The sequence below is a fragment of the Mauremys mutica genome, chromosome 1, assembly GCF_020497125.1.
Source record: "Mauremys mutica isolate MM-2020 ecotype Southern chromosome 1, ASM2049712v1, whole genome shotgun sequence".
Taxonomy (NCBI): Eukaryota; Metazoa; Chordata; order Testudines; family Geoemydidae; genus Mauremys; species Mauremys mutica.
Genome location: NC_059072.1, coordinates 120,416,431 through 120,442,486, shown reverse-complemented (window position 1 = coordinate 120,442,486; position 26,056 = coordinate 120,416,431). Strand labels below are relative to the sequence as shown.

At 39.6% G+C, this 26,056-nt stretch overlaps 1 protein-coding gene across 8 annotated transcripts in view; it reads right to left on the bottom strand.

The window, feature by feature from the left end:
- The window catches only part of SOX5 (SRY-box transcription factor 5), a 918,538-nt gene that overhangs the window by 300,186 nt on the left and 592,296 nt on the right, over nucleotides 1-26,056 (bottom strand). For all 8 annotated transcript variants that reach the window (XM_044993181.1, XM_044993219.1, XM_044993236.1 and 5 more), the window contains one exon: nucleotides 23,145-23,376. In XM_044993181.1, the coding sequence (XP_044849116.1) occupies nucleotides 23,145-23,376 (232 nt within the window). The remainder of the gene's footprint in view (nucleotides 1-23,144; nucleotides 23,377-26,056) is intronic.

Below are 26,056 nucleotides of genomic sequence, written 5' to 3'. Positions count from 1 at the left end.
TAAGTTATTGTACTTTGGGTATTAGTTTGTATTTACATGATTTAAATATTGAATTCCTTAGCATTTCTTAACTTGAAGCTCATAAAAAGCTTGTAGAATACAATGTAGGAAAACTTTGTTCCAACACCACCTGATTCTCAGCATTAGACACAACTGAGTTCCAACTGCGTTTCCATTCAGTTAATGATGTTAATAGTGCTTATAATGTTTGTGTCTATTAACATTACTCATGGCTATTACATGATTTTTCTCTCTCCTCTAATGTTCTCTAATGTCACTTTAGCATCACGTACTATGCGGCATATATGTTTATAACACAATTCATGGATGTGTAATGTTGCTTTATTCCTTCCCTCTGAGCACACCATGTTATTTTACATGAAGGAGCCCACAGGAAACCTTTACCAGCAATAATCATGTGAGTACTCTAAAGTGTAGGTCTATACAGCAGTTGGAAGGTGTAATTCCCAGCTTGGGTAAACATACATGCACTAGTGCCTAAAAAAAAGCAGTATGGCAGCATGTGCAGTGGCTCGTGCTAGCTCCTGAGTGCAATCCCACCCAACTCCTGGGCATGTACTCAGGGCGGCTAGCCTGAGTTGCCACCCATCTCTGCAACTACACAACTATTTGTAGGTACTAGCTCAAGCAGAGCTAGTGTGTGTACATCCACCCGAATTGAGATTCTGGGAATCAAAGCTGTTGTATAGACGTATATAGAGCAACATAGGTACATTTGTTTCTTTTTTTTTTCCCCATCCAAATTTTAGATGAGGTTTTAGGCCTTGATTCTTCATTGAGTTCTGCACTGGTGTATTCCTGTGCCTGAACAGAGCACTCTGCAGAACCAAGGCCTTTGTGTGATTAATTACATACAGACGCCCCCCACGTTACACAAACCCAACTTGCGCAAATCCGCACTTATGGAAAAAGTTCCATAAGGTAGAAATAGGAGGGGTTTGTTTGTTTGTTTGTTTTGTTTTTGCGTAATGGTCGGGTATATGTTTCCAAATTACACAAAATTCGAGTTACGTAAGGCGTTCCTGAGTGTCTGTATTCTCAAAGTAAGATCCTGGAGGTGAGGGGCTTGATCCTGTATTACAACACTGAATTTTGGAGAAGAGGTTTGAAATTAGACTATAAGTTCTCTGGGGCAGGAACTGTCTCTTTGTTCTGTATTTGTACAATGTCTAGCACAATGGGATCTTGGTCCATGACCGGGGCTCCTAAGCACTATCACAATACAAATAATAAACAACAACTTTGTTTTGCAACATCCAGTCGACACCACTGTATCAACTTCACATCTCATAAACAACATAGATATAGATAGACAATAGATTAATGAAATAATAATGTCTGTAAGCTGCAAGTTTCAATTAAGCCTACATTCACGGAGACCAAAAAGTTGCTATCACGTGACTGGTGGTGGTTCACATTTGGCCACTGGGGGTTTTAGTCCAGTTCCGAGTGCCCAAATCCCAAAACACCCACTACTACTACAGAAGAGAAACTGTGGACTAACTAGTCTTGGAAAATGAGCAATGCTCTCACATCTTCCATCACACATCCTCTGAGATAAGTAGTACCACTAGGTTAACATGGGACAAATGTGGGACAGAGAGGGAGAACCTTGGTGATGTTGCTGTATCAGTCCTGTAACTAAACACAGAACATCAGCCTTGAGAGCTGTCACATGCATGTTTGTTTAAATCAACTAAAATATTAATGTACTATTGGAGAGATTTCCAAGAGCTCAACTCCCAGTTAGGCTCTTAAATGAAGCATCTTAGACTTTCAAATGAAGTGGCCAGAGTTTCAAAAGATCTCAGCACCCAGCAACTCCCCCATTTAACTCTAATGGGAGAGGTTGGGAATTCAGAACTTTTGAAAATCAGGTCACTTGTTTGGTGCCGAAGTAAAGGTCTTAGGAGCCTGACTTTAGGCACCTATTTATTTATTTATTTTTTAATCTTGGCCTGAGAGTCTATATCATGGAATCTATTCACCTTTTATCATATATATTATTCATTTGGATGATAAGTAAGGACTTTCTCCCTGCAGAACTATACAACATATCACTAGTATCAGCCATGTCAGCACTTGCACTATGTGAACTCAGTGACATACCACCACAATTTGCAGTGAAAACAAGCAACAACACAACTTGCTCTTTATATGAAACACTGACAGAGTGTTAATAGTCATGAAGAAAATACCCACTGTATTTCCATAATCCAGCAATACTACTTGGGAAATATTGGAGAGAAAAAAGTGGAAAATAAATAGGACCTAGAGTCTTTGGAAATTGCTAACCTGTCTGATCACCAGTTACAATAATTTTAGAGCCCAATTGGCACATACTGGGATGTGTTTAGCATGGAAACATTTACATGGCCCTCCAAGATGGGTGCACCCCTCTTAAAGGGCAATTATAGGCAGAAAAGGGACTATTTAAAATGGCATCATCTCATTCAACATATTTGGTCCCCATGTGTCTTCTGAATCATGTCTATCTGCTAGCTTTATTGGCAAAAACTCTTTTTTTTTTTTACTATCATTACCATTGCAAAGTCAGTACAGATATAAAAGAGGGAGCTGCACTCTACTTTGCTACACATCACTAACAGAACAATCAGTTAAGTACCATTTTCAAAATCTATTACTTATAATGATATGAGGGAAAAAAAGACAGCTTGATTTTCAAATCCCAGGTTAAGTTTGCCGTATGGGCAATTGTAAATATGTGTGGAGATACACGTGTGTGTATATACATAATTCTGATGTGAACAAATTTGATCTGGAAAGCCATTGCAAGAGAGAAAATATGGGACCTTATAATGTAATGTTTACAGTCATTTATCTGACTATAACCACACTGTAAGTGTTGAGGTCAACTGGTCCTGAAGCATGAGCTACACAGTTCTGACTAGCATGTACCACATTTGAATTGAGAGTAAATAAGGGACTGACACTCCATTAACCTTCGCAAGTACAATTATTTATCAAAACAGATACAAAGAATTCCCAACAGAAAATGGATAAAATCTGGAAACAAGCAACAAAATTGCTACACAACAAACTGATACTTTGCCAGTTGGTAGCTGTTCTTACTTTCCTAAAGTCTTCAACTGCAATTATCTTATTAAAAAACTCTTATCTGGTGATGAAGAGCTATCCGTCTTCACACACACTGCTCCCTGGGGCAAGTTCTCCAGCCAGTTTTATAGTCCAGCAATTCCACAAAGCTCATTTTAAAAGAACTCTCCTTTACATCTACCTATTTTTATTAAAATTTCATATTTCTTTTGTATTGTTTCTTTTCCTCCTCCACCATTCTGCCAGTTAATGCTACCAGGTAAATTTTTTTCTGAAACTCAATGTACTTTTTGTAATAAATTATATCCTATATTTATAAGGTCTTTCATCACTTCATTAAGAGTAATAAATAGAAAATTCCTAGCATCTTAAGACTGGAAGGAACCTCCTGGGTTATCGAGTCCAGTCTCCTGAAATCGAAGGCAACCCCATCATTTAATCCCTTTCACAAATTTATCAAGCTCCATTTTAAAACTAGCTGTCTGCTCTTCTACCGTTATTGCAAGGCTATTCCAGAACCTCTGAAGGTTAGAGACCTTCTATTCAGGAGCACTCTAACAGGGCCAGCCTTATGTTCTACTTGGTCTTTGGTTCTGATGAGAATCCCTCACCTGCTCAGCACATTATTGTGGCATGGCCTGACTTTGACCATCATTTCAGCATAGAGACTGCTCTTGCTCCATATCAGCATCCACATTGGTCTATATCTACCTGTTCTATGAATCCAGCAGATTTCTGTATTCTCCTCATGGTCCTGAGTTGTATCTGACTTCTCCTTTGAGACAGGATGTTGATCTGCTCATCCACATCTGTCTTCAGCTTTTAACAATCTTGATTCTCATCGTGGTAGTTTCCTGAGCCGAGACTCCTTTGTGGCTTAGTGATGATCCCCAGGAATTGGAATGAAGAATGGAAGGGAGGTGGCTGATGAGTCACCTGGAGTTAGATTATTTTCTGTGCAAGGATTTTAAGTTTCAACCGTCAGAGGGCTGTTTCTCTAAGGGTATGTCTGCACTGCAATAAAACACCTGTGGCTAGCCTGTGTCAGCTGACTCAGGCATGGGGCTAGGCCTGCAGGGCTATGACATTGCACCGGAGATGTTCGGGCTCAGGCTGGAGTCCAGGCTCTGGGACCTAACCTGAACAGCTACACTGCAATTTTATAGTCCTTCAGCCCAAGCCCCTTGAGCCTGTATCAGCTGACATGGACCAGCTGTGGGAGTTTTACTCTAGCGTAGACATACTTTACCAATAACATATTGGATCAGATCATCATTTGGCTGAGGAGTTGATCCATATCAACTTAATTCTTGCCCCTCGTATTCTAGTTCTCATCCTTATCTCCTTTTTGGCTTAAATAACACACCTTTATTTCCGTTGTGGGCTGAATCCATCTCCAACCCATCTCAGATGAATACATGAGAATGGGGAGGACCTGAGAATTCTGAAAGGGACCATAGTCCAGGTGAGCGTCTTCTCTTAAGTGGCCCAAAGCATGACAAAAGTGTGAAACCCGCCATTCAATATAACAATCAAATTCTGTGATTGCCAAATTCAGTGGCTACCAATAAAGCAGCAGGTTGAGTTGATAATTCCTTGATATATATCTACTTGGAGGTTTTTTTTAAATCCTTAAGAGGTAGGAAACCACTATTCTAACTATAATAAATACCTTCTCATTTGGTTTACTTGAGACTACGGTCTCTATGGGTAGGAGAATCTGGTGTTTGGGTTTTAGATCTCGTGTTCACTTTGTTTCTCACATATAAAAATGATTCTGTTTAGAAGTCTGAATAAGTTCTCAAGGGTGATGATCATCAGAAAAGAGACTGTGAAAATGATACCATGTGGTCAATTATTTATTCCCTCTTAATGACTTCCAGATCAAATTTCTTCAGTGTAAAGGTAAAAGACATTCCCACCCCCAAATACTAGCTCTGGCATCTGACTCAAACTGTGTTCCTCTCTCTTTTATATCATTGCCATTAAGAGAGATCCTCCAGTCAGACTTGACTGACAACTCTTTAAATGTGCAAGGCAGAATAGAATCTAGCTTATTGCTCCACAGATACGCAGTCAGAGCTCTGTAATGCTAACAGAAGTAAAAACTCGCTTTTGCCAATGAAGTAAGCAAAAGACAATATACAAGACTCTCTTCCTCTGAGAAATTTACCACTGCTGAAAATGGTTGCACTAAAACCAGTCCCTAAAAAGGTTTGACCACACATGCAGACAGGACCAAATTGTGTTCAGCACCATTTCAGAAACCATGGCTGAGCCTTCTTTTGAAGCTGTAGAGAGGGGCAATTAAGCCCTTTTCAGCACCATTTCAGCTGTACCTGCTGCAGACACCCATTGTCAGCAATGGGTAAAGTTCCTAGTGAAGACAAGCGTATATTATCATTGTATTACAGTAGCAGCAGAGGCTCCAAACAGGATTGGGACCCCATTGTGCTAGGCACTGTACAGATTTCTAATAGGTCCCTGCCCTGAAAAGCTAGAGGGAGTAAATCTGTGGAGTAAAAAAGTGCCACTTTACAATTTTTTTTCTTTGACCCTTTAAAGCCCACTGTCATTGCATACCCATATTGTTACTTACAGATTTACTAAGGCCAGGCTATGCTACAAATTTTTTCCATCATAGACGTTAGTCGGAGGGGAGAAGAAGTGTGACCCCTGACTGACAGAGCTGTGCTGGCAAAAGCCCCTAGTGTAGATGCAATGATATTGGCACAACTGAGCTTGTACTGTTATACGCTTATTTTGCTCAGATGGGCTGGAATAAGCTATACCAGCAAAATCACAATTTTGCCAGTATAAGCTGCATCCACACTAGGAGCGTGTTGCTCGTTTAGTATACTGGTATATCTAGATCTGCAGTGTTCCTAGTGTAGACACATGCTGCCATACACTACTCCCCTTTCACCTAACTATAAAGATGTCTCTCCTCTAGCAGTTTTTCTTAAAATTTCCCACTATTGCACTACCATTAGTGGCATCTACATTGGTAGTACTAGTATACGTAGGTGACTGGCACTGTAGCCCCTGTGCTGTTTAGCTCTGGTCAGAGCAGATCTAGATGATGAAGCAATCACAATGTGGGTGGCTGTCAGCACTCTAATGCACCCACCATTGAGCTGCACAATAGTCAGAAACTGTAAGAAAAATGTGGTGGACACATGACCTATTCATACAAGACTCCTATATATATAAAGGATCAGACTCATTAAGTAAGAGCTGTATAGATTTGTAAGGGACTCATTCACTAAACTTCCTCAGGATTTCTTGATTATGTTTTGCTTTGTTTTGTTTTTTTGTTTTTTTAAAAATCAGTAGGCTTGGGCCATCTCCCAAACATGTGATTAGGTAAGTTTCAAGCCAAAACCTCTCAAGGTTTACTCATGAGATAAGTGCTAAACAATGGGCCAGATTCATGAAAGCTTTATAGATTTACTTAAAAGAAAAAAAAATCTGATTCAGCCAACTCATTAAAAATCAAATCAGGCAGTTGGGAATCTATTTCTGAGATTTGGGAAATCTGAATTTTTTTATTTTCTGAAATGTTTCAAAAGTCCCTTCTTTCATACAGTGTTTCGTGGAACTCAGACAGCTCTTTCAAAAAATCTTTTTTTTTTCCTGCTTGATTTCAAGCAGTATATTTCTCATCACTGTAGGAGGTGTTTAAAAAAATGTATTTCTTCCCTCCCTCTCAACCCCTTTTTTATTTTAAAAGAGCGACTTTGGTTAGCTTTCAAAAACTCAAAAGCCATCTGGAATTTTTTGCCAAAGATTTGGCAATTAAAATAATGTTTTTCTATTTTTTTTAATTCTTTTTTCTCTCTAAAAAGCAAAAAAGAATATCGTACTTGACAGCTTTGGAAACTGAAGTCCTCTATTTATCCAAGGAAGGACAGCTGAAGGCTAACTTTTCCCACAATACCTCACACTCAACCCTGTGTCTCAATCCTGACATGTAGGCACTACAGCACTTCCAGGGATAAGAGGGGATTTCATACTTACTAGTCCTTGGCCACTCTTAGAAGAAAGGTACCAATTAGTGGCAACTGAGCTAGTTCTTGGGTACATGGATGCATTTTCCTACCTGAATTAAACTGAAATAACCAACTTTTTTCACAAAGGCCATCAAACAACTATTATATGGCAATACCTTTTGGCCAGCATAAATCACTCAGATACTATGGAAATGAAGACCATATAAATACCTAAGACAGACAGATTTAAAACTTGTGACCATGAGGTGACAGCCTCCACAGCCCATTATCAAACATATATTGTAAATATATATGTAGAAGCAGTGATGAAGCTTTCAAAACTTGGCCAACTCTTCATTTTCTAATGTTTAGTTATTTATGTGTGTGTATTTATTTATTTATAAAAGAGGGAAACTATTCCTTGCAAGTGTGCAGAAAGACCATGTGACTTAGAACTGGAAAGATCAGTAGCCTACCTGCTAATGAGAAACTTGCTACTAAAATGAGTTCATTAGTTTTCATTTTTGCTTGCTGCTGATCGATTCATGAGCCACTTGTGCAGGCTCTGTAAGCAGAACATAAATTATCAAATATATTAATTTCTAAAAGGAATAAATTAGGAAGTCAGCTTTTACCATCTCCCCAGCATATGAGTCTAGTCAAATGGCCTTCAGAATTCCTCCAAAGAAAACAGTGCTATGTTTGCAGATATGCCATTTCTCAAAAAGCAAATACTCTGCCTGCAATCTAGCTTTACTGGCATCTCCTGGAAGCAAGGAAAAACCTGCTTCAAAAAGTGTTATGAAGAAAACATACAGTACAATATGCACAGTTTTGCATGAATCTGCATAGGTGGTAGCTCAAATAAATCAATCAATCAACAGTAAGGAACAATTGTGCATGACCAGAAGTGAACCAAAGAGTTCTTTTTCCATCTCAGATTTCTACAATTCCATGGCCTTGTTCATACTATCTATGGAGTGAAAGCTCTGGCATCCCACAATCAGTACTAATTTTAAAAATAAAGGGATTTTTTCTTTCCAACAAGTGAACTTAGCAATGGATGCACAAAACCCGTTGAACACTAATTAGCAAATGTCTCATCCAATAGGAAATACAGCCATAAAGTCATGATTTTCAGCATGACTGTCCCTAACGTAACCCAAGCCACCCTGACCAAAGCATCCTCTCTCGCTCACAATAAAGTATGATAAAAATTAATACTTTGCACTTGTAAGGCACCTACAATCTGAGAATCACAAGCACTTTACAACACTGTGTCTCAGTAATCTGCCCAAGGCCACATAGACCCTGATACAAAGTACACCTCTACCTCGATATAACGCTGTCCGTGGGAGCAAAAAAATCTTACCACGTTATAGGTGAAACCGCGTTATATTGAACTTGCTTTAATCCACTGGAGTGCGCAGCCCTGCCCCGGAGCACTGCTTTACCGCATTATATCCAAATTTGTGTTATATTGGGTCACGTTATATCGAGGTAGAGGTGTATATTAAAGACAAAAGCAGTCTTCAGTGGGCTTTGCATCAATTGCATAAAGAAGTCAATGAGAAACAGAACCAGAAAACCTAGTCTAAACTCTAGCTGACATTCCCTCCCTCATCATGACAGTCTACTGAAGAGGACGGGAAGATGGGAAGTCGTTCCGCCCCTCCCCCCCATTTTCCTCTAGAACAATGGCAGACCAATGGAATGGTCATTCTCCAACTCTCCACACCCTTTCTCAGAGAAATGTTTTGTTCTAAATCCCCACACGTATAACAGTCTAGCACAGTAGTCCAAATAAGCTTCAAAACAATCCTCACCCCCTCACCCTTCAATAAAAACAATGGGCCAGACCTTCATCCTCTGTAAATCATAGTAGCTCTGCCAGAGAGAGCTGTGCCAATTTATCAGTGCAGGTGGTGATGGAAAAGTAAGACATTCTCACTCCTAAATAAATGCAAGTTTAGGAAAAAAAATACAAGAACAATAAGGGGTTAAAATGAACAGACCAGAGAACGTTGCCTAATCCCAGTTTACTGAGAGGACCTGTGGTTTTTTTTAGAAAGTTGTCCAAACAGTTTAATATTCTACACCAAAGTGGCTATTAATCAAACAACAAAGGCTCAATTAACACATAGCTGTTGTCACCTGGATGTTAAAAGCCTTTTTTTTTTTACCCCTTCTTTCTCTTTCTCTCTTTTCTTTTATGCTACATCCTAACCCAAATGTGCCTCAGGGCCCTACGGGGAGGGGGGAGGACGGGACTGGGGAGATTGAGAGAGAGAGAGAGAGAGAGAGAGAGAGAGAGTCTTAAATACCATCTCTCCTCTAGGCAGCAATTTCCACAGATGAAGAGGTCACCACTGTTTAACAGTGTGCTGCCACGTTAATTTAGTATGACAAGATAAAGCAGTAATCTCTGCTCGAAGAGGCTGTAAACCGCCTGCTATCCAGGGACATGCTCGAGTCGATTTGCACTGTATATCACTTTATACAATTGCCGTGACAAAGCCCCCTGAGTTCTCTCATGTAAATCTCTCTCTCTCCCTCTCTCAACTTCGCTGCCAGTCAGACAGCATCGGATCTGTGGTAAGCTATGCAAACTTAATGTCTTACGCATGCCAATGGACCCAAAAGCCCCCTCTCCCCCCCAAGAGAAGATGTTTAGGACTTTGATAATCCATTGATCCCACTTCCATATCGGCTTGTATTTTTCAATCTGTCGTGTTAAGTTGTCAGAGGGGGCGATTAAACCGATGTTTCATGTTCCGAGATTTGCGTTCCTGGGAATGATAGTTTTCAAAGCCTTTCTTGCTAGGTTCTGTTTAAAGATTATCCCTAAGAAAGCTGATGTGAATATTATTACTGGCATAAACCTGGTAATAAAACCATAAAGTGTTTTAGGTAAAGACATTTTAGAGATATTCAGGGTTATAAACATAAGAGTTTAAAGCTGGATAGAATTTGGAGGTTGTTTTTTTTAAAAAACCCTGTCAGCTGTGTAGTTTTCTCTGCATGAAGCAAAAACACCATATGTAAAAAGGGGGAAAATCCCTAATGTTTCTATCTATGTAAAATAAATATAATTATAGAATCACTGAGAAGGGCATAACAGAACACTGAACAGTGTAGTTAGAATTAAATCAAAAGAATAGAGAGCATGTGGTGGTCATCAGGAAGCAATAAACTCAAACAAAATATAGTAATAGATATTTAAAGTAAAATAAATAAGAAAATGACCCACTTCTCCAGCAGTGTGAATAGCTAAGAATTGAAAATAGGTATTTTGGTCAGGTGAGTTGACTTATATTGCAATACATTGCAACTCTCATGTGCCATTTTGCATTTCTAGATTATGTCTCTTCTCTCCTTCACATCTTATTTGTGTTGCCTTCCTGCAGCCTGTGGGCATGATGCAATTTACAGCAAAATGTGCTAAAAAGGTGAGCTATTGTAAAAGTGTATAGAGCCAAAAGGTAAAGCTGTGTATACACATGTGCACATACAGAGCACTCTGGATTAAACCCAGATCAGGAAGTAAACTAGACTTAAGACTGCAGCACAGCTGACAAGTTGTTGTGGATAAGGCTGACAGTTATTACAATTTCAGGACTCATACATTATTCAATATATTTAGCTACCTATGGCATTAGATTTTCACAGTTACACACTACAAAGATAACTGGTAAAATGAGATCAATTTCTGAAGTCAGCATGATGTACCTATAGTGTGTTGTCATTACAGGATTCAATTTTAAAAGAAAGCCTGACATTCACTAAGGCCTCTGTTTAAGTAAGTCACATGCCTAACTAAGCACATGAACAGCTTCAGATTCTACTGGTTGGAAAGACTTACCCTATATTTAAAATGTGGAAGACCTCTGGAACCAGTCTAATCTCTCAAAATGGGAAAAGAAAAACTTTTCAAGGTGTGATCTCTATAAGCCAGGAGGCATTATTACTCATCTCTGATTTATGCTAGTAACCAATAACAATATGAACTCCAAATTGCATATTTGAGGGTAAAATCTGTAATATGAACTTTATATTGTTGTTAGCTAGGTAAACAATTTAAAATTTACTTTCACTGAATATCCAATGTTAAATTTCTCTTTCCATGGGCATCACTAGACCTAGTATGTCTAGTTTGCTAGAATATTCATGGAAAGCAAATACAAGATGAGCCCAGACACAGTTAAGTGAATCCATCTACAAAATTTGAAGGAATATTTGCATAAAAACATATTAGTTTTTGCAGTATTAGTCCAGCTCTACTTTGCCTTTAATACATAACACCTGTTACTCAAGAATCTCCACAAGTCTCTAGTTGCTTTGGAAACATTACTTAAAGCTCACAACACTGTGCACAATTGCCATTTTACAGATGGGTAAACTGAGGTCCTGAAAAGTGAAGTGACTTACCAATGGTAAATCAATAACTGAGCCAGAAACAAAGTCCTAAATCCCAGCTCCCAGCTTTAGGTACTAGATTACAATTGACTCCTAGAAAAACTGCCACTTTTTGTTATTATTATAAAATAGCATGTGTATGCAGCACAATAGCTGCTCATGGTGCTTCATATAGGTCCTGAACCCACCATAGAGAGTGTAATGTCAGAAAGCTACACCCACATGATGCCCCAGTGAATTCACCACAAGCTATCAGCTGCAGGATTGGAGCTATAGTCTCTACCCCAAAAAGCTTATCATGTCAACTGACCACAGTGATGCATATTGCACATCATTCACAAACAGGGCCGGTTCTAGATTTTTTACCACCCCCAGCAACAACAACAACAAAAAACTCTCAGAAAGCGCAACTGCCGAAGCAAAAAAACAAACAAATAAACAAAAAAACCCAACAACCTGGAATGCCGCCCCTGGAATTGTGCTGCCCCAACCATGTGCAGTATTTACTAGGTTCCATTTTTAATTGTATGTGCTGACATATACAACAATCCTGAAAATCTTTAAATCAATAATTTAAAAATTCATACATTTAAAATTTCATTCCTTTACAGACAGACATAAAGTGTGACCAAAAAACAGCCTTCTACTTGGAAAACTGGCAAAGGCAGAATGAATTGAGTATAAATTCAGTTTATGAATGATGCGGGAAAGAGGGAAATCACAGACACTGTATCTAAAAAGGCAAAGTATGCACCACTAACTCTGTATATATGAAACTTTATCTAATAGGTAACAAGACCAACCCTAACATTTAGGAACTCGGGCAAGTTGAGGATTTTTCACTCTGAAGTGCAGAACGCTTGATCCTTCCAGTAAAATGGAGATAATTTTTCAAAAATATATTTATTTACAGTAGAAGCCACTATGCGCTAAGTAACTTCCAAACGCTCAAGGGTTTGCCTTAACTAGGAAGAAAGGTCATGGTTGACGTCATGTTGGTTAATGTTAGCTACCACGATGTTAGCCACAATCTCTTTCCTAGTCAAGACAAGGCCAAGGAGGCCATTCCCTGTTCCAAATTATATACCATACATAGCCTTAGATTGTGAGTATGTATTCTTGGCACCCCTCAAACATTACAAAAAACAAATTAAACATCAGTTTATACCTCCAAAGCTACCAGAACTGAACGCCACACCAAACATAAAACTCGCCTCCTCCACGCCTATCTAACATTCACCAAGCCTTACCCTCTGCTGCAGCCCACACAAATGGATGTGCCTTACAGCATGGAATGATGGTCAGCAGAGCAGGAGTGCTTGTTTCTGAGTGAAAGCTCACTGTAAAGAATGTTTTACCTTCTAAATAGAAACAAACATCTCTGCTCATTGCAATTGTGGAAGTTAGGAATGCAGAGAGTGGTGGTCTCTCAAATAAGAAGGTCCCAAGTCTTAAATAATGACTTAAAGTCAATCTGGAACCCAACAGGCAGTCAGGGCAGGTCATGGAGCACAGGTTTTGTGTGCTGCCACTGTAAACCAATGTTTAATAGGCCACTACGTTGTAGAACAGCTTAAATTTCTTTTTTGAGTTGGTGTGCAGAGTGAATTGCAGTAATCCACTCCTGAAATGTCAGAGGATTCTGTCCTTTCTGTAATATCCCTTATTATTTCACATCATCAAAGCCCCAATTCTAGAAGGGGCTCTAGAAAAGTCACTCCATGAGAGGTCACATTAAATAAGTCCCCATACCAGCATAAGGGTCCATGCAGGCAGATCTTTTTGCAACATCAGGCCCTTAACATTTCAGTAGTAGGAGGGTTTCTACCTGAGTAGCACCTTAACACACTTTGGGCATGATATAAATAATGGTAATGGTGTTATGTGAAGCTTTTATTGGCACTTGTTTAGAATAATCTGCATACATTTTTTGTTGCTTCTTGTATTCAGTCTTTGGCCTACAAACAGTTAATTTTGTTTTAGAGACATCTTTCCCTGAGGCTGGCTTGAGTTCTAAAAGCATAAAGAATGGATGTTGAAGAAAAAACTACTTTCATAGCATTGTTTATGGTACTATGGCAAAGTCATCCTTGGTTAAATTAGGCACAAACTCCAGTCAGTTATGTCCAATTGCTTTATTTTGTGATGTTAACTTCACAAGATTCATCGAGGTTGCTGTGCTTACATAACAGAGTAGATGCCTCGTCTGCTCACATGTACTGTATTTAAACAGTAATTAGGCACAACACACTTAACCTCTTCATAATAAAGCTGGACAACAAATACAGGCCAAACAGTTTAGGTAAGGGCTGAGCTTCCCACCAATCCAAAATTTTGCAGGATCCTTCTTACTTGACGGAGGAAATTTGGTGTCCTTCACTTTTAACTAAAAATACTTTTTAGTGCTAGTCCAATGGCACTGCAGCATGGCAATCTTTTTTGCATTGGGAGATTGTGCATGTGCCTTTGGAATTAACCTGCCTAGTATCAGGCATGCATGCTTAGGCATGCACATGTTGAAATTTTGAGTCTGTGTTTTGCCAGAGGCCCTTCTTCTGCCGTGAAACTCCTATAAAATTGAATAAACCATTTAATCTAAGAAAATGATGGAGAGGAAGTTGACATTTCACTGATACACTTGAGACAAAAGGGAGTAGTTAGTTCAAAGGGGGGGAAAAGCATGGTTGGATGACATGATGGTTAAAGTGCCAGCAGCTGCCTGGAGCCATATCTGTATCAGTACTCTTGCCGTTATTACCACTGCTGGAGCTGCAAGTGTTAGCAAAGGGAGGAAAATCTAGGGTAGACAGAGCCTAAGGAAGGTTAATTTGTAGGACCTGGGAAAGGGTGCTTAAATTAAAGGGAACAGGATGAGAAAATCAAGATATAGCAATGGGGAGGGGGGTTTGGCAAAGACAGGGTTGAAGAGAAAGGAGTACTCACAATAGATATAAATATTAAGATGAAAAATAACATCTTAATAAAGAGTCACACATTTGGATTAGATCGCAGGGAAATTCCTAAAAGGAAGGTGCTTCAGAACAATCACTGTTAGATAATGGTCTTTACTGAGAAATTCTATCAAGTAACGTCTTCAAAGAAGGGGTTGAGCAGAAATGGGCCTACTGCAGAGAAAAGTTGTGTGTAATGCTAGCAGTAAATGCATTGGAGGTGATGAATGCATGGATTACTACAGCCAGTTCATCATCTGGGAAAATGGGAAGAAATTTTGTTCATGTTAAAGGTGGATTTCCACATTTTGTACAATGGGAGCTGTCTGGTCATCTAGCTGTAATGATCAGTGAAACAGGACCCCATGGTTTACATGACCTGGGACAGAGAACTTCAGTGTTCCTAGCTAGTTCTTAAAATCATTACCCCTTTTTCATCAGCATCTCCTCAGACTTCTCCTCAGTGTTAGTCTGAGGCACCTAATCCTCACTCAGATGATAATCTCCTCTAAACATGGTGAGATGGCATTGGCTGTGTCTGTGGAAAATAAGATATAAAGCCGAGTGCCAGGAGTGGTGTTGGCACTGAAGGCTCTGTCTCACTGTCTCTCTAAGTGAACTCAGCTAGTTGTTGAAGAGAAGGAAGGAGAGAATAGATCCTTGCAGGATCGCACAGGTGGTGGATTTGGGTAAAATGAGCTGTTGTTCATAACCACTCTCTGGGCTCTGGTGGCAAGGAATGATTGGAGCCATTATAGTGCTGTACCACCTACTTCAGCTGTGTCGTGCATGTAGGTCACAACACTTTATCCATTGCCTTTAAAAGATTATCTTTCAATGCCACAAGAGCTTTCTCCATGCCCTGGTATGAAGCACCTAGGTTACCAATCGATGTCATGTGTTGCTGGAGCTTGGCTGCCACTACAGTCTCAATGAGTTTGCCAAGGGATGGGAAGTTAGACATAGGACATTAATTTGAGATGTTGTCCGCTTCCAGGGTTGGGTTTTTGACAACTGGAAGGGCTGCTGCTTCTTTTTCCAGGAAGGTTGGAAGGTTTATTTCTTAGAAGCTGTTGATAATTGCTGTTAGTATTGTGCTTAATTATTCTTCGTTGGCTGTCACCATTCAGGAAAGGGACAGATCTGTTTCACAGGCGGTGGCTCAACTATTCCTAAGGACTTCAAGTTGCATGTTTGTACCTAGTTCGTTTCTATATAATTTTTCAGCTATCTAAATGAATCAGGTGTCTGCCACTATTTATGTGAGAAGTTTCAATGACAGCTTTTCTAATATTAAGTCATTGAATTGAAGGTCAGGTGTGCCTACAACTGCAAACAATGGATACATATGGCTTCCCACTGCTTCTATAAAACAAAGGTGTTTACTTTTCAGGTGATTATTTTCTGCTTAACTGATTTCAAATGGATCTATTAAAAATGAGTGCTTTACACTAAGGCTATGTCTACACTACGGACTTTACAGCAGCACAGCTGTACCACTGCAGATACAGGTCTCCTGTGCAGATACTCTATGCCAGCAGGAGAGAGCTCTCCCACCACCGTAATTAAACCACCCCCAACAAGCAGTAGTAGCTGTGTCAGTGGGACAGCGTCTCCCGCCGACATAGCGCTATCCACACCGGCACGTCTGTCAGTGAAACTTTTGTCAGGCGGGGTGTGTGTGTGTTTTTTTCACACCCAACCAATGGAAGTTTTGCCAACGAGAAAGTGCGAACGTAGACAGCCTCAGATGTTCCTCAGCACCAATCTGCCATCCCTCCACACCCACATCCCCACCCACATCACACAGGCCCCTCTGATTTTGTGTCCATGAAAACTGAAGTCACCCCTCCAGAAAAATTTAAAAGAACCTATAAATATCAAGGTTGGCTTCAGCTACTTATGTTTACCATTTTAAGTACATTTCTAGCCCTTTTGTTTGAAAGTTATCATTGAAATTTTTAGTGATTTCCCTCTCTAATCAAGAGTCCTTTATTGTCCCCTAGAGATGCAGACAGGCCTTTTGGTGCCTAATCAAACCATAGCCTTAGATCCCTTGCTTTGGAGATGGGACCCCAGACCAGTTCACAGCTGTTGGGGAAGAGTTGCTTCCTTCACAGACTGCTGCCAATGGGCCACCTCAGATTTCAACCTGACTGCCTCTCAGCCAATTATTTTTGCTAGGATAGTACATCTGCTATGAAGTTTAGGTGACCACTATATACAGAGAGGGGCAACTCAATAAAGAAAGAGGCAATATGACCTGATGGACAAAGCACAACAGACTCCTATGTGACAACCCTGTGCCTCAATTCCTCCATGGCCTTAATTTCTGCCTTAGTTTCCTCATCTGAAAAACTGAGATATTGTATCTGGTTTACTTTCCTCCTCACGAAGGTGTTGTGATAATTAATTCAGTGCCATTTATAAAGCACTATATAACTGTGAATAGACAATATGTACAGAAATAAATGGGGGCAGGAATGAAGAGAAACAGAGGAATACAGCTTATAACAGAGGACAGACAGAGGCTAGTAACTTAAATACAATGGTAGTACTTTGTGTGCTGTACATGCGAAGTGCCCCAAAGCTTTCCCTAACTCCCTCACTACTGGACCCGGTGGATTAAATGGAATTGTCTAGAACAAGGACCGTACTGTGTAACTTCACGAGCTACTTGATCAGTCCTAGCTGATTCTTCTTCACATGTTCCCATTCCTGAAAGCCTAGGGGTAGTTTTCTGAAACAATGCAAGTGTAAAGATTGAAAAAATCAAACTAAGATACAAACCTAGAATTATATCTATGGAAACAGCTTTCATGTGCTACTTTGTGATGACATTTATAATGCAATGTTTGTAACAGTGTATTTTCATCCTATGATAGCTATCAATTTCTCATAAAAAAGGAGAAAAGGAAAAGGAAAAAGAAAAGAAAAAAAAACAAATCCCCAGAAAGATGCAAATTTATCACCATTTTTGCTTTTTTTAATTGAACAGGCCTTGTTCACATAAACTTGTCCAGTTCTTACAGAAACAACAGTTTATATCTTAAACTGCAAAAGTAGGAGTGTGTGTGAGTGTGTGTAATTATGCTACCTACTAACAATTTCATACTGCCACATTGCACATATGGCTTTTAAGCTAGCTTTATCTGAATCTTTGTGAATTTATTCTCCATGCTATTAAACTGAGCACATTCCTCGTTGTTCAAAAGTAATTACACTTTTGTCTAGAGTGTAGGAGACTGCTCTCCCCAAACAATGAAATTCTCATTATTAGAGCAGGCACAATAACTGCACTGGTGTTCACAACACTGTGCATTGTACCATCACAATAACTTATCCTAAGCTTGGAAAGGTACATTGGAAATTTAAATGTCTCTAAAAGTACTTTAAAAAAAAACAAATTATTTTCCACAGTATAATTAGGATCCTATTTTGACATTTTAAAAAGCTATACACATGTCCTCCCCACAACTTCTGAGTAGCAGCCCAAGTACTCTGGTTGCACATTATTTTGGCCCAAGAACATTAAAAAAAATGTGTGTATAACCACTGATCTATTGGCAAAGTGTAGGTCAAGATGTATGCATAAAGGCAAAACTCAGAGTACTGGTGAGTCTCTTATTTTTGAGCAAATGGAGGAATAGCACAAAATGTGCAGGCTAAGCTTTTTTATTATTCTGATTCTTAATATCATCCACGCTTCTCAAAATACTTTCCACTTATGCAGGAATCACTTAATTCACTGCACACAGTCACTTCTAGGGTCAAACACTGAAAGTATTTAACAATGTATAGCAACATTTCAAGCCAATTTAAATCAAAAACTTAAGGTGAGTACTGGATCCAATTGAAACTGCAGAGGCAACGTAGACTGGCAAACGTAGTTACCCAGAGTGGAATATGACAAGGACAATGGCACAAACACCCCTGCTCTTGCCAAAGGATCTTTCAACGACAAGAGGTCAGAACGCTGATTTTACATCTCATCTAATCTTTGAACAATATTCAACAAGAAATAGCCTCTCCCCTTCTAGAGAATGATCATCAAAATGTTCACAGTATAGTTTATCAATTACTATACTCTGAATTCTGCCACTTCTTATGTCTAGAAGACTGCTGTGGTCACTGCTGGTTCCCGTTACTACACTTTGAAGATGACACAAGGGCACTTTGTATGTATGCATATATGCCAACATGAGGCAGATCAATCGTAATTAAATCCTAGAACGTTTGTCAGAGAAGGGCCAAATGCTGCCAGTTATATTAGGGTACTACATCTTTGAATGGGGGGGAGTCTTCAAAAGAAATAGAAATGCACAGTTTAATCCTGCAGTGCATTTCAGCTAGGGCTAGTTCTGGGCCTGCTATTAACTTTGTAAGGAGAGCCTCTATACATTTTAAGGCAAAGAGTTGGTCTTGTACTTACTTTTCTTGAGCCTTTGGCTCAGATTCTGACAGTTTATCCTTTTTCAAGAGCATGGACCAGACTTTTTATATTTAGAATTATTTCTTTCTTGCTTTTTCCCGGAGCATCCACCCCTCACAGTTCTTGGCTACAGTTACTTTAATTGGGAAAAAACATGTTTGGATTTTCTTTTTCAAGTCACCAGGATTTTTGTCCTTTTCTCTGGGATCATCCTAATCTGGATAAAAATGTCTGGCAGATGGAGACGTATATGGCTAGTTTCTTCCTCAACCAGGAGTAAATTTGAAATAGGCTTTTTCTGAGAAGGAGGCAAAGTTTTCTTTGGTTTATGTCCCTGCCTCTCAGATGTATTGTTCAATTCCAAAGAGGATATGGAGATGAAGCGCTCCAATTCCTCTGATGATTTGGCTGAATCTAGAAAATTCCCTCCTTCTCTGTGGTTCTGCCTTCCTGTCCTTTGGACCTATGTCTTTGCACTGAAGTTCAGAGACAAGACTTTCCAGGACATGGGCTAGAGTAACAGGGCTTGCTCTTACTCAGAAGGGCAAATCCAAGGAAAGTATGAGGTCAGGTAGATTCTCCAGTGGCCTTTCTGCTGGAATGAATTGCCATCTCACAGGTCTTAGGATAGCCCAGCTCAGGGGCAGTGGAATCAGCGGAGCCTAGCACCCTTACATTAGAAATATTCTGCAGGTGAGCCTGCACATAAACTCTCATATGCTGGGGGTTGCAGACAGAGGCCAAAGTGGGACCCAGAGGAGCTAGAATGGGCCTGGAAGAAGATAGGTTCTTCCTTCCCAGCCTGGAAGTGGGTGCCTGCCCTTCCTCTCTTCCCACCAAGTCTCTGTACCTCCCCTCATCCCTCCTGTCCTAGCTGGTGGGAATTATAAAGGGAAGCCCAGGTGAGAGTGACCTATCAAATAAAGGGAAAAATTCAACCCCTACTGAAGATGCAACAGTGAGTGATAAGTAGAAGGATGAGGCAGGCCAAGAGGCTCCTTACTCCCTAGGTGGTTCTCCAACTCTGAGTTTCTTTGCTATTCTTCTTCCATAACCAGGTGTTGGGCAATGGAGCATAAGGAGAGGAGCAGTGCAGTGAACAGCAATAGCTGATGGTGCAACCCTGGACAATTTCCTGCCTGCTCTGGCTGGCTTAGTTCTGGGTTTACTTCTGCTGGTTTTGTCCCCAAAGCTGCAAACAGGTTGTAGACCAAGTGTAAAAAGACCTGGGGAACTTTTGATACCGAAATACTTATTTTCTCCAGAGCCAATCCATGAATGTCCCTCTTGAGGCACCCATTGAGAGACTAAGCAGACAGCATACAATTTGTTCATGAGGGATGCAATGAGGTGAGAGTGCCTTATGACATGGGCTTAAGACTGGCTAGATGCCTGCCCATTGTTGGTCTGGTTGTGCCTTCTTATTAGGCTTGGCAGAATTTGATTTTTATTTAATTTTCACAGATAAAAATACTTTAAAATTAACAGATATTATTTTTATTGATTTACATTTCCCACAGTTGCACAAAATTATGGAGGGGTGGTTCAGACAATTATTTAGTGACAGTAGACATTGAGAATCAAAATGTTAAAGCTTTATAAACTGTTAAAACACAAATTGTCAACATCACATGTCAAAATATATCAAGAAAACATCCTCAAATCAAACTCCAATAAATTCCCAAGCAGCACTTTTCTTACTCTGCCTTGCTGTAAATTCTGATAATCACTGAGGGAGAGGGAGAGAGAGAGGGGGGGTGGAGAGGGGGAGAGTGTGTGTGTGTGTGTGTGTTGTGAAAGCGACATTTACTGATAAAAAATGAATCCTTCCAAGCCCACCTATAATATACTGGCGAGATCTGTAAAAGGTATATCCTGTGAAGGCCATCATAAATGTAAAATGAGAATGCCAGGATACTAGCGGAATCAGTCCGTGTAGTACACAAGTTGTTAGGGAGCATGAGGCTGCTAGCACTCTCCTGATAAAACAGTGTTGGACTGCACTGCATATGTGTGTGAACCTGGATTTACAGTACCAAATCAGATAGAAACAGTTCAAGCAGTGGAAAAATGACCCTTGTAATGCTGCCAAGGTGAATAGGCTCTATGGGAATGGATCCAGTAAGTGCTGATCACACAAGTTAAAGCCACTTACAAGTTGTCAGAGCTCTGTGTTCATGCTTTTTCTCTGTGGGATATTAAAGATGGGGGGAGAGGGGGACAGAAGGAGAGAAAAGGGATCATATTACACGTATATTGCTTATTTTACACTGATCTAGTTCATGCGCAGTGATTGAAGTGTACTTCTTTCACATATATCAGGGCAAAAAACAACCCTTCACTCCCGTGCGCACACACAAGTAGTAACTGCTTCAAATGCACATGCTATCAATACATTCCATACAACTAAACTGTCTGAAATGTGCAATATATAAGTATTATTAGATGATACAGTACGTTGTTTTGGTGTTCAATTAAGGCCAATGTCATGCAGGAAGTCAAAACAGATGACCATTCTGGACCATCCTAGCCTTAAAAAATAAAAAAATCCTATGAATGAATAAGAATACAAGTCAGTCAATTAAACTATGGTTGAATGTTTCAGCTATGTCCAGGCAGAACACACTTGCTGGGCTCCTTAGAGGACAAGTTATATTTACTCATTTAGGGCTTGGTCCTCTACTATTGAAGTCAGTGGAAGGTGTACCTCTTAATTCAATGGCAGCAGGAAAAGGACTTTATATTTGAGAAAGCACCTATCCTGGGGTTAGGTGCTGTACAAGATTGAAAATCCAAACTATAATGCCAAAGAAAATTTTAAAGACAAGGGATCTCACACCAGGCCAAAATGCAGCATAGCCCATATGACAGTACAGCTCAGTGTTCCTTTGACTTTAATGGCACATTAATGAATAACATCTGCACAGCACGTGTGGTGGAGGATCAGAAGCAAACAAGTTAAAAAAGCATAATAGCACCCCTGAACAATCTCCCCCACAAGGCTGTTCTTCAATTTTAAGTTATAAGAGAGCAATATAAAATTGAATGGAAGAAAAAAAAGGGAAAGAGATAAGCAAGTTTTTCATCTAGGAAAGCAGCTCCAGTGAAAACACACTCACTTTTTCAAAAAGGGGGGTATCTAAGGCTTTTTAATGTAGAGGTTGTTGCACAGCTGTAATAGCACTATGGAGTTGTTGCAGGCTTTTGTGATAATAAACTGACACTGTATCATTCATTTTAAAAAAAAAAGTCTTCAGATATGCTGGACCAAAGGTTATCTTTATTTAAAGTAAAATTGAGAGTGAATTTAGCCCTTCTGAAAGCTGGGGACTAAAGCAAAGTTAGTCACATTCTTATAGGCAAGTGCTGTGCAAACATCTTTCCAGCATAGATCTCTGCCAATATACCTCAGCCCTGGATTTAAATACCCCCCTGATTTTCTACCTCTATAAAAAAAATTATAATATTCTAAACTAATGGTCCAAACATGTCAACTTACAATTAATGAAACTGCAATATCAGAGTGGAACATGGGAACGGGCTTTTTGGTTTGTTTTTAAATAAGGACAGTCCTGGGCCTCCAATGGACTGCTAATTTTGGTCAATTGGATCAAAGTCCATGATTTGGTTTGGCAAAGTGTAAACTAACACCCATATGTACAAATATGTTGGCTTCTTTCTAAATGAGGATTTGAACCAAGGTCTCCCGATGTTAAAGGCTGGCAATAAGAAAATTAGCAAATTCACATATAATTAACCACCGTGTGCAAGACAGACATCAGCAGATCGAACGTCAACTTTTAAAAAGAACAAAATCCAAAGTCAAGTCTCTGTTGCTCTATTTTATCCTTCATTCACCCTCTTGTGCCTAGATGTTGCATAGACCTCAATGTATGCATTATATTCCACATGCTAGGCAAAATATTGCTATCACTAATGGTGCTCTAAATCCAGACTATCTACTAGTAAATGAACAGATACACTCTGGATTTCTGTAATTAAGAGCAAAATTTAGTGCCCTCTGCACTAAAATAAATGGACAAACTCAGGTGAGCGAAAGTAGAGTCTGATCCTTAACAGAATGATTTAGCATTGGCAGTGGGGGTGGAAGGCAGTCCAGCTAGGTCAAAGCTGTCACATTATTGTAGTATGTGCTGTACGTGAGACTCTAAAGGGCATATCTGGATGCCAAGCTATTGTAAACGCACAAATCAAAGAATGAATGTAAGCACAATAGACCATGAGCCAACCTACCATTGTACTGTGCTGAGAAGTGGGAGTCCTATGGCCACAACTCTCTTGCGTCAGCAGAGAAACTGGCTGAAATTCCTCAGAGTGAGGCTTGTTGGGAAAACTCACATGTAAGGGAAGGTGAAAGGCTGGGAGCCCGTCACTCTCCTCTTCTTCCACTTTCTGTCTGCTTGTCACCATGGCTACCTCTCCATCTGCTTCCCCATACGGAGAGGCTGGTCGCTTGGAAGACATCCTGGAAGGAACAAAAGAGGAGAAAATAATGAAACCTCCAAATAAATCCTTAATGCCGTCATTGTGTGGTTAGGGGCCATTGTAACAGAAATGCCTTTTTTGTGCTGGCAGAGAGCAGGAAACCATCCAAATACCACTGCAAAGCATACACAATCAGGAACAATGGCCAAGCAGGTAGCAACAGAACAGTGCTTGTTTGTTGTGAGAATAATACACTAATACAGCACTCTCTTGTACTCCGGCTTCTTAAACATGAAAATTCACCTAAGAACTCTGTATAATGAAATGCAATTCCTTTTTAAAAATACCCATCTAGTTTTACATTTTGCAAGAGCCTATAGAAAATGGATCATCTCCCAATGCAAACTAGCATCAACTTAGCTTTTAAGGGACAATAATCTGTTTTGTTCTAATGATATCCAAGAAAGTAAAGTAAAATTTAAAAAAAAAAAATCTTGCTTTCAAGCTAAAATTTGTGTGTTTCTAAAACAACCTAACAAAGTGAAGGGTAAAATATAGTATTGTTGGAAGAAACTTATAAGGTTCACAAGTCTGGTATTTATAAGCCTCTAAACAGTTGGATGCTTAAACTATCTAAACTGCTTGACACTACAAAAATTGGGTTCTAAAGATTGAAACATCCTATAGTTCCAATTTACAGTTGCATCAGAAATATCATAAAGCAGAATACAGAGAACACAAACATAAAACATACATAGAAAACCACACCCAAACTTTCACTCAAAACTTGGACCCCCTAAAAAAAATTTCACAAAATAGTTCTGTTAACTTTCACACCCTTCTGCATCTCCTGTTTTCAGAAGAGACCAGAAAAATCAAAATATCATGAGAAAAAGCTATATTCATCATGGTATTTCCATCCAAACCAAGCAGTAATAAAAAGCTCACAAGATAGCCCAATCCCATGAAATTTCCAACCTGGTTTTCAGAACAGAGAGTTCCAGATAAGTATTCAAACATTGGGGACTTACCCAAACCTTCTGAGGTTTGCCATCACTAATTAATTTACCACTGTTCTTGAAAACCAAGGCTTGTGTGTGGCATAACGGACCTGTGTTCTAACAAGAGGCATCTGTTGTAAGGAATGGAATCAAAAGCAAGAAAATACTGATTTTAGAGGCAGGAACCCATTCAGCCAGGATATAATCATGGGGGGGGGGGGTGGACAAATAAACCAGTTATATTACTGAAAACAATACTACTACTTAATGAAAAATGGATATTCATGAGATAGAAAAGTGAAGATTGCAAATAAAAGTTATATGGAGGAGCTGAACTGAATAGTAGAAGACTGCTGCTTCTCCAAAGTGTAGCAATTATTATTCTAATTACACCTATTTTTACACTTCTCAGTTAAAACCTGTGTTTCAAACGTCCAGCAGCCTCTTGCACCACATGTGGGGCTGCTGTGATATGAAGCATGTCCATATGATTTGGCATATTGAACACGAAATGGTTCTTAGCGGCAGTCAACTGGGTCTGAAAACAAACTGCGACTTTAAACAGTCCTTTGTTGTGACTTATTTTGCTTTTAATGATCTCATTTTGAGTTCTGCCTCCTAAACCATGTTAGATTATATTAAGAACTCAGAACCCCGCAAAAAACCCACAGAACCTACACTTAGTTGCATATCTCCAGTCCATCTGAACACTCTCTATTATCTATATGTAGAGAAACAGTCTGTATTTTCTGTCTTATTCCACTTGTTCCATTATTCTATTTGTCTTATATATAACATCACCTGAATTCTGTTTTCTAGACTCACACAATCTGCATGCCTACTCAGAAACATGCATATGGACAGAGTTCATCAGATAGACTCTTGCTAAAAGTACTGTATGCTTAGCTGAGATGGCTGTAAGATCTTACAGCCATGTCTGAAGTCCCAGGACCCTAATTCCCTGCTGCAGAATCCATGTGAGTTATTCATATTCTGCAGTAGAAGAGACAGAAACCTATGTTTAAATGTTCAAAAGTGATTCTGAGTGCCTGTTTTTGGTTACTCAGTTTTAGATGCCTTAAAAAGAACTTGTTTTTTAGGAAGTCTTACTGTCTGAATACCAGGGCCCTTTATGGTGTCTCAAGTTGGGCATCTGAAAATTGAGGCACTCAGAAACATTAGTCACTTTTGAAAGTGTAGGCCCTAGATTTTAATGTAGCTAATGCCATGGAAAAGTACTGTAAGCTACTGTCAAAATTCTCCACAGCAATATACATTGTGACCCTTTTATCCACAGTTTGGATCCCTGATCTGAAATGAGGGTCTCTTCCATATACTCTGTACCCAACTTGTGTGAAGAACTTTCACAAGCGTTAACATAGAATAAGCGCAAACGATGTCACACAGTTCCACTGTGTAGTAGGGAGAGGGGAATCTGACAGCATTTCAAAGTTCTTCTACTAGCTCCACTCCTGAATATATGGTTCCCCCTACAGTGCTCAATTAGCTTGCCAGGATTCATCACCACCTCCTCCTAGCCACTGCTTCCAAAGGGAACAATTTAAGTTCTTACAGGAAAATATAAAGAAGGGGAGGGAGTGGAGAAGAGATAGGTGACACATTCTTATTTATTTTTAATACAGAATACTATATTTTTGGTCCATAACACCATGGGCCAGACACTGAACCACAGAGCAAAAGGGAGAGGGCACAAGAAAC